Source organism: Mus pahari, chromosome 14, assembly GCF_900095145.1.
Source record: "Mus pahari chromosome 14, PAHARI_EIJ_v1.1, whole genome shotgun sequence".
In the NCBI taxonomy this organism is placed as follows: Eukaryota; Metazoa; Chordata; class Mammalia; order Rodentia; family Muridae; genus Mus; species Mus pahari.
The window spans coordinates 37,276,085-37,285,923 of record NC_034603.1 but is presented as its reverse complement, the minus strand read 5'-3'; the positions used below and the strand labels follow the sequence as shown (position 1 = coordinate 37,285,923).

The 9,839-nt window shown below is 50.2% G+C and overlaps 1 protein-coding gene across 1 annotated transcript in view; it reads left to right on the top strand.

Annotated features, from left to right (window-relative positions):
- The window catches only part of Dnah2 (dynein axonemal heavy chain 2), a 125,824-nt gene that overhangs the window by 104,892 nt on the left and 11,093 nt on the right, over positions 1–9,839 (top strand). The window contains 13 exon segments of the mRNA XM_021213005.2: positions 3,706–3,870; positions 4,385–4,510; positions 4,611–4,759; positions 4,835–4,901; positions 5,053–5,203; positions 5,401–5,549; positions 5,715–5,848; positions 5,998–6,142; positions 6,287–6,486; positions 7,402–7,528; positions 8,859–9,045; positions 9,160–9,308; positions 9,401–9,584. Coding sequence (XP_021068664.1) covers positions 3,706–3,870; positions 4,385–4,510; positions 4,611–4,759; positions 4,835–4,901; positions 5,053–5,203; positions 5,401–5,549; positions 5,715–5,848; positions 5,998–6,142; positions 6,287–6,486; positions 7,402–7,528; positions 8,859–9,045; positions 9,160–9,308; positions 9,401–9,584 — 1,933 coding nt within the window.

Here is a 9,839-nt window from a genome sequence, read left to right as displayed (position 1 = left end):
AGACACACACACACAGACACACACACACAGACAGACACACACACACAGACACACACACAGACAGACACACACACAGACACACAGACACACACACAGACACACACACAGACAGACACACACACAGACACACAGACACACACACAGACACACACACACACGCACACACACAGACACACACACACACACAGACAAACTCTGTGTTTGTGTGGGGTTTGTACTGGTGCATGCCAGCACCCAGAGGGCAGAGGTGTCAAATTTTCCTGGAACCAGAGTTCTAGACAGTTGTGAGCTGCCCTAGCAGGTGTTGTGGGTGCTGAGAATCAATTTAAGTGCTCTGAGGGCATTATGTGCTCTTCTCCAGCTCCCTCTTCTCCTTTTTAAATTACAGTGTGTGTGTGTGTATGTGTGTGTGTGTGTGAGAGAGAGAGAGAGAGAGAGAGAGAGAGAGAGAGAGACAAAGAGACAGAGAGAGAGAATGTAGAAGCCAGAGGACAACTCACAGGAGTTGGTCCTTCCCTCCATCCTCTAGGCTTTGAGAACTGAATTCAAGTTGTCAAACTTGGCATCAAGGGCACCTAGTCTTGATGGCTTGGGGTGGCCAAGCAGCCGCTGTTGCTGCTGCCATTTCTTTCTTCTCTGCTCTCCCTCCTCCTCCCTTTTGTCTCCCTCCTCATGGTTCTTTCTCACTTTACAGCCCAGGTAGACTAGGCTGGCCTTGAACTCGTGGGGATTCTCCTGCCACCATTCATGACAGAGCCTCTTTTGGGGGTGGGGGAGGGTTTACTAATGTCATGCACGAGGAGTCCTCTCTCATGAGCAAATCACCTCCCAACATCACGGCATTGAAATAAATAAATAAATAAATAAATAAATGCCTGTGGTCACACTTTAAAAAAGATAAACTAGTGTGTCTAAGCTAGTGTGTCTCTCCCAGATAAAGGGTTTAGCTGCCTATAGTGGTAGACACCTTTAATTCCAGTATTTGGGGGGCAGAGGCAGGGGGGTTTTCATGGGTGAGCTCCAGCACAGCCAGGACTATATAGTATGACCTCATCTAAATGGCAGAAGCCTAAGGGACACAGAGGTGGTGAGGGCCAGGCTCAGCAGTTGGTTTCGCTGCATCAGATGGTCAACCCTGAAAACATGCATGAGCAATAGTGTGCGGCCTGAGCAGGCTGTGCTTGGGAATGTACATGCATGTACCTACACATATACGCCAGGAACTTGAATGAGAGCAGGGAGGAGCTTATGGGAGGAGTTAGAGCAGTGACTCTCAACCTGTAGGTCACGACCCCCATTCTAATTATCAAAATTACAGTTATGAAGTAGCAACAAAATGATTTTATGGTTGGGGGCCAGCACAAGGTGAGGGACTACTGTATTAAACAGTCATAGCCTTAGGAAGGTTGAGGACCACTGCTATAGGAGGAGGGGAAAGGTGGGAGAAATGATGTCATATTATAACCTCAAAAATAAAAGAAAGAAATTACTTTGGTTTTTCCAGACAGGGTTTCTCTGTGTAGCCCTGGCTGTCCTGGAACTCACTCTGTAGACCAGGCTGGCCTCGAACTCACAGAGATTCATCCACCTGCCTCATCTTCTAGAGTGCTAGGATTAAATTCATGCCAGAAAAACATTTTGTTTTTTAAAGAGCTAAGAGGTTGGTTGTCTTAGTTCAAAGTCAAGTTTCTCAACGAGTACCATTTAGGAATTAAAAGAAACACAAACATTTAATAGGGCATATACAGCTTCCAAACAAAATTATGCTCTCTCAAACCATCAGTGATGTTTTGCCAAAGACCACAGTGGAAACTCAGTAGTGCCTGAGGGAACGAGGGTCTTGGAGGCCAGCTTGGAGTTAGCTTGACTGGAGTTTCAGTTATCAGGAAACTGAATTTAAGTTTAATGAGGAAGCCTCCATCAATAGGTTATATAAGAGATACAACTTAAGCAATGAGCATTTGTCACAGTAGGGGGTGTGGGGAAACACACATACATTTTTTTTTTTTTGGAGGTGAGTGTATTGTGGTTATTTTAAAACTTATTTACCTCAAAGTATATATCAAGTTTTTTTTTGTTGGTTGGTTGGTTGGTTTGGTTTGGTTTGGTTTTGGTTTTCAAGACAGGGTTTCTCTATGTAGCCCTGGCTGTCCTGAAACTCAGAAATCTGCCTGCCTCTGCCTCCCAAGTGCTGGGATTAAAGGTGTGCGCCACCACTGCCCAGCTATATCAAGTCTTTTAAGCATTTTTAAAAAATTCTTTCAAAATTTTCTGTGTAAAGGTATTTTGCCTGCATTATGTGTGTGTGCCAAGTAAGTGTCTGGTGCCCACAGAGGCCAGAAGATGGCATCAGATGCCCTGGAACTGGAATTACATACAATTGTGAGTTGCTGTGTGGGTGCTGGGAATCGAACCTGGATCCTTTTCCAGATCAACAAGTGCTCTTAAATGTGGAGCCATCTCCAACCCATGTACAGTTGGCCCTCGAGTGGCATTAAAATGCATTCACCATGGTATCCAGCCATGGCATTTCTTCTAATGGAAATCCTGATACCCTTTTAACTTCCATTTCCTCTGTTGTGATCCAGTTGTGGGAGGTTGGACTGATGTCTCTCCTATGGAAGCTGGGGCCTATAAAGATGTCACAGGGAAGCTTTCGCCTCCTCCCACCCATATCTCCTTTGGAGACCATTCTCACTTTGGTCACCCAGGACGGCCTGGCACCATCGGTATATCCCAGGCTGGCCGTGACCTTGTGATCATTCTGTCTCAGCCACCCAAGTGCCGGCTTGACAGGCTACCCCACCATGCCTGGCTTCCCACCTTTAACTGGAAAACTGCTGACAACAGTTCTGAGTGGCAGTTGCTGGTGGTCAGCGTCCAGGAGTCTCGTGGGGGAGCAAGCTCTGACACCAGAGTTGGCTTGCCAGCTTCTCCTCTGTGGCTTGTTTTTATTTTTCTGCTGTGCTGGCGAGTGAGCCCAAGGCCTGGCTCATGCCTTCCACCACCAAGTTACTTTACATCCCAGCTTTGTATGTTGTTTACCATGCTTCGAAAGGTCTCTGTTCTCTGTGCTTGAGCATAATCTGGTCAGTACCAGGTCGATTCTGGGCTTTAAGAGGAGGGAGGGAGGAAGGAAGAAAAATGAAGCTCATCTGACATAATATTCACCCCCTCCCCACCCACCCCCCATCACTCACTCATTGATCCACTTCAATGTGTAGGATTATTTTATACACTAGGGAAGCAGAACCTCAAAAACAGGAACTATAGGATATGAGCATGCGCATGTGCACAGCTCCTGTCGAGCATCTAGGCCTCCTCCTAGACCCTGATGAGGCAGCTGGTTTTTGAATCCCAGTGATTCCTCTCCCATCTTTCCTGTAGAGTGCTGGGATTCCAGATGCGCACTTCTGCGTGTGTGTATGTGTGTGTGTGTGCGCGCGTGCGCGTGCGGGGGCACACGTGGCATCAGACACACGTGCACACACACACACATGCACACATGCACTTGAACAAGCATGTGCATGTACATATGCACACGTGCGAGAGCATGTTCAGAGGATTACGTCAACTTCATTGGCCCTCAAAGAGATTAACTGATCCAAGGGCAGGCCGCTTCAAGTGGCAAAGTCAGGGTTTGACCTAAAACAGCTTGCCCTTGGGCCCTGTGTTTCCCATCTCCCACGTGCCAATCATTCCTAGGTGGCAGAGAAATTGGAGATGCTGAAGAAACAGTATGATGAGAAGCTGGCACAGAAGGAGGAGCTTCGCAAGAAATCCGAAGAGATGGAGCTGAAGCTGGAGCGAGCGGGGATGTTGGTGTCCGGACTAGCTGGTGAAAAGGCCCGATGGGAGGAGACCGTGCAGGTGAGATGGGTGGTCGCAGTGGCTTCTCTCCACGCCACTCAGGAGGCCCATCTCCGTGTCCACAGAGAAAGAGTAGGGAAACAAGAGCACATTGGCTGTTGGGAATTGAGAGTAGAAATCCCTCCCCTTCTCACATTTAATGAGAGTGTACTGGGAATGGCATCCTGACCACATGGTGAGTTCCATGCAGGAACTGGAAGGCTCGCAAGACCTCTCTGTTAACAGCTTGTCTTTCTGAGAGATAACAGACAGGGGTCATCTTGTCTCTGTTTCACAAAATTCCTGGCTCCCTGCAAGGGGCAGATCTTATCAGTGGATAATTAGCATACACATGGCTGTCAGGGACCAGGACTCCAGAGTGATTGAGTTCTCAGCCTGAAGGGGTTTAGAAAAGGGAGACTAGCTTTGATCTAGACCAGAATCAAAGGCACAAAGGAGACTGTCTTCCAAAACACTCTAGCTTATCTCCAAAGGTCTGAGGCCCTGGGCACTTACACCTCCCTCTGTCCACCAGGGCCTGGAGGAGGACCTGGGTTACCTGGTGGGTGACTGTCTGATTGCAGCTGCCTTCTTGTCCTACATGGGACCCTTTCTGACCAATTACCGGGATGAGATTATCAATCAAATCTGGATCAGGAAGGTAAGAAGGGCCCAGGGGTTACAGGGAAGCACTTGCGGTGTGCAGGCAAGAGACAGGGCTGCTTGACTCCTGCTGAATTTTGGGGTTCTCCTCTCTTCAGATCAGGGAGCTTCAGGTTCCCTGTTCACCTCGCTTTGCCATTGATAACTTCCTGACCAATCCCACCAAAGTCCGGGACTGGAACATCCAGGGGTTGCCCTCTGATGCCTTCTCCACTGAGAATGGCATCATCGTCACCAGGGGCAACAGGTGAGAGCCTTGTTAGGGGAGGGAGAGGCAGGGGAGGAGCAGAGTCTGTCTGCTGACAGGGGCTTCCTCTTTCAGGTGGGCCCTCATGATTGATCCTCAGGCCCAAGCCCTCAAGTGGATTAAGAACATGGAAGGAAACCAGGTATTAGCCTGGGCTGTCCCAGGAGAGTCCCAAGCCTAGTCTTTTCTCAAGGTCCTGCCCTTGGCTAGTGTGGTCCTCCGTGCTGCTCCCGTCCATCTGTCCATCCGTCCGTCCGTCCATCCATCCATCCATCCATCCCCTTGCTCTCTAGGGCCTTAAGATCATCGACCTGCAGATGCATGACTACCTTCGAGTTCTAGAACATGCCATCCAGTTTGGATTTCCAGTGCTACTCCAGAACGTGCAGGAGTATCTGGACCCCACGCTCAACCCAGTGCTCAACAAATCTGTAGCTCGAATTGGTCAGAGCCTAGGCTTATTGTGGGTGGGTCCTAGAGACACTAGGGTGGGAAGTGGGGGCTCTTTGGGGCTGCATCCCATGAATTAGGCCTCAGTGAAGCCTTTAGGGCAGGCCGAGTCATGAACCTAGGTGTAAGAGGGGGGTGGGGCCTTCCTGGATCACAGAAGACTCTGGTCCTTGACCCTCCCACTGATGCAGGTGGTCGGATGCTGATTCGTATTGGTGACAAGGAGGTGGAATACAATCCCAGTTTCCGTTTCTACCTCACCACCAAGCTCTCCAATCCCCACTATAGTCCAGAGACCTCGGCTAAGACCACCATTGTCAACTTTGCTGTAAAGGAGCAGGTAGATTTGGGCTGAAGCAGGAAAGGCTGGAGAGTCCATAAGAAACACAAAAAAAGACCAAACTTGAGCTGGGCGATGGAGGACGAGGTCTTGGGAAGTCTAAAAGTGTGACAGAGGAAGATGCCATTGGCAAGTGACCCTGACCCTGAGTCTTGACCTCCTCAGGGCCTGGAAGCCCAGCTGCTGGGCATTGTGGTTCGAAAGGAGCGACCGGAGCTGGAGGAGCAGAAGGATTCTCTGGTCATCAACATTGCTGCAGGAAAGAGAAAGCTCAAAGAACTAGAAGATGAGATCCTGCGGTGAGAATATCATCCCCACCCCCCCCCACCTGAGCCCACCTACCATGTCTGCTCCCAATGGGCGTCCAACCAGCACCCTGAGGGGCTAAGAGGAACCCTTTCCCTCCAGTCGAACCTTCCAAACGCCTGACCTCTCGACTTCCCCCCAGCTTGTTGAATGAGGCCACAGGCTCTCTGCTAGATGATGTGCAGCTGGTGAATACCCTCCAGACATCCAAGATAACGGCCACCGAGGTGACAGAGCAACTGGAGACCAGTGAGACCACAGAGATCAACATTGACTTGGCCCGAGAGGTGAACTTCTGCACCCTCCAGTCCCGTCCCTGACCAGAGCCACCAAGAAGCAACTTAGATCTTGTTCACTTTCGACCCCTCCCTTCCCAAGCTCTTGGGTGTGCCTGCCCCTCTGTAGCCCTGACACTTTTTTGACCCCTACAGGCTTACCGTCCGTGTGCCCAGCGGGCCTCGGTGCTCTTCTTCGTGCTCAATGACATGGGCCGAATTGACCCCATGTACCAGTTCTCCCTGGACGCCTACATCGGCCTCTTTATCCTCAGCATTGACAAGAGCCACCGCAGCAATAAGCTGGAGGACCGCATCGAGTACCTGAATGACTACCACACCTATGCTGTCTACAGGTCTGATGAAGCCCTTCAGCGGTGCTGTGAAATACAAATCTGGGGGTGGAGGCATTGGAAAAGAGCTCAGTGGGTGAATTCCTTGCCGTGGACACATGAAGGCTTGACTCCAGAGCCCATGAACCCACATCAGAATCTGGGTACAAGCTGGGTAGTGCTACATGTCTTTAATCCTAGCACTTGGGAGGCAGAGGCAGGTGGATCTTTATGAGTTCAAGACCAACCTGGTCTACAGAGCAAGTTCCAGGACAGCCAGGGCTACACAGAGAAACCCTGTCTCACCACACCCCTCCCCCCAAGAAAACCTAACAACCAACCAACCAACCAAAGCTGGGTTCTGTGCTGTGCTCCTGTAATCCCACTGCTGGGGCAGTAAGACAGGTGCTAAGCCATTCCAGGCAGCCAGTCCAGCTGAATTGATGAGCTCTAGGTTCAATGAGAGATCCTGCCTCAAAAAATAAAGTGGAGAGCAACTGAGGAAAGTTAAATCACCCTGTTTCTCCACATGCTGGACCGGGTGCTGTGCCTTCTGTTCCCTAGACACCACTTTGAGCTCATCATGACAACCTCTGGGTCCCTGTGTCAGCACAAGGCCTCCCTGCTGAGCCGTGACTTCCTCAAGGACCTAGACCATAGCTTACTTATCTGTGTCTTCCGGGCTACAGAGTGCCCAGCAAGACAGTGAGAGAATAATCAATGTATTGTTTATTTAATGGAACTAAATGCCTAGTTGCGGATGGACACTGGGAAAACTCAGTCTCTCAAGGCCCCCAAGTCCTTGGTTGTTCCCAGGAGGTTAGGGTTAGACGCTGGCTACAGTCCTCCTGTGTGACCTTTACCCACTGAGCATTCATGCTGGGCAACTCACCCTACATCCCTCCACCCCCCTCCATCTTCCCTGCCCGTTCCTCCCAGGTACACCTGCCGAACCCTTTTTGAGCGCCACAAGCTTCTGTTCAGTTTTCACATGTGCGCCAAAATCCTGGAGACATCTGGCAAGCTCAACATGGACGAGTACAACTTCTTCCTGCGTGGGGGCGTGGTGAGTTGGTGGGAAGGCACTTTCCTGCACGGAGGTCGCAGTGGGGATGGCAGCAGGTGTGTGGAGGACTCCAGAGTCGGAGGGAGGGCAGAATCAAAGGCTCCCTGGGAAAGCGAGCACACGGAGCACCTGGGGCAGAGGGGCTGACTTGTCACGTGACTCCGGGACCCACTGCAAGCTGGTCATCTGATCACCTCTTACATGAAACCCAGGTATACTTGACTCTCTTCCTTAAAAGAAAAAAAAAAAGTCAGCTGGGTTTCATGTACTTATGACCCCAGCGGGACGGTGAAAGATGGAGGCAGATGGACGGGATCCCAGAAGCTTAGCACCCACCTAGCCGGGCCTAGCCTAATTGGCCAGCTTCCAGTTCAGGGAGAGAGCTAATCTCCAGGGAATAAGTAGAGAGCAATGCAAGAAGGCACCCACCATCATTCTCTGGCTTTCACATACTTGCACACTTGCACGTACACCACACATGCATGCGTGTGCACACCAAAGCCAGAGGGAAAAACTCCAGATTTTCATTTAAAAACATGAGTATAAGAATAGATGGGAGGAGTATGCCAACAGTGGGTGGGTTTGGAGCCATTCCTGCCACTAAGCCACCAGAGGGCACCAGCTTCCTAAACTTTTAACTGCTGTGGGTATGCAATGCCACCCGACCCATGCATCCCTCAGTAAAGGTGGCTTTGCGTCCATCTTGGATTCCTGTCTCCTCACTAGGCATTCACTCTGCTTCACAGAAAACCAACCCCAAACACACACACACACACACACATACACACACACACACACACACACACACGACGACAAGAGATAACTTAAAATACCATGTTTTATTTTTAATTAAAACACTGGTCTACAGAGTAAGTTCCAGGACAGCCAGAGCTATACAGAGAAACCCTGTCTCAAAAAACCAAAAAACAAAACAAACAACAACAACAACAACAACAACAACAAAAAACCCAGCAATTACACAGTCTTATTGGGTATAGTGTGGCTTAATTTTTATTTTATTTTATTTTTAAGATAAGGTTCTTTATAGCTCAGGCTAGCTAGAACGCACTCTATAGACCAGGCTAACCTTGAATTCCTGGTCATTCTCTTTCCTAGCCTGGCACCTGGGTGCTTTGGTGACAGGCACTATGCCTGGCTTGCAATGAGGTGTTTCAGTATCAGTACATACATATGTGTGTGTATGTGTGTGTGATGACCAGATCAGGATAGATGGAATATCCATTAAAACAAACATTTGCCTTTTTGTTGTTGTTTTATTTTAGGAACTCTCCTTTTGAGGGTTCTAGGCATCGTGTCTCTCTTTCCCAAGGTCCTGGATCGTGAGGGCCAAATGGACAACCCATGTACCAGTTGGCTGGCAGATGCCTACTGGGATAACATCACAGAACTGGACAAACTGACCAACTTCCACGGGCTCATGAACTCCTTTGAGCAGTACCCTCGGGACTGGCACCTGTGGTACACCAACTCTTCACCAGAGAAGGCCATGCTGCCAGGTGCCCTGTATTCACCCCACCCCCACCCCACTCACAAATGCAGCACCTGAAGATTCTCCACCATTCAGATTCCTTCCTGACTGACTCTCAGGGTCGCTCTTCTCTCATCTGCAGGCGAGTGGGAGAATGCATGCAATGAGATGCAGCGGATGCTGATCGTCCGCTCCCTGCGCCAGGACCGAGTGGCGTTCTGTGTTACTTCCTTCATCGTGTCCAACCTTGGCTCTCGATTCATTGAACCACCTGTGCTAAACATGAAATCGGTCCGTGGTTCTGCCTTCTTGTTCACACAGCCCAGCAGCCCCTGCCTGTCCACACCCTCCCTTCGGTCCTGACACCACCCCCGTGCTTCCAGGTGATGGAGGACTCGACCCCGAGATCCCCACTAGTATTCATCCTGTCCCCCGGTGTGGACCCCACCAGCGCTCTGCTTCAACTGGCAGAGCACACAGGCATGGCCCACCGCTTCCATGCCCTGTCCCTGGGCCAGGGCCAGGCCCCCATTGCTGCTCGGCTCCTTCGAGAGGGTGTGAATCAGGGTTAGTATCCCTCTTGGTTAGGTTGCTACTGCTGCGAGAAGACACCGTGACCAAAAGCAACTTGGGGAGGGAAGGGTTTATTTCACTCACAGTTTCATACAACAGTTCATCATCAAAAGCAGTGAGGGCAGGAACTCAAGCAGGGCAGGAGCCTGGAGGCAGGAGCCGAGGCTGAAGCCGTGGAGGGTGCTGATGCTGGCTTGTCCACCATGGCTTGCGTAACCTGCTTATTTTCTTTCTTCCTTTTTTTTCTTT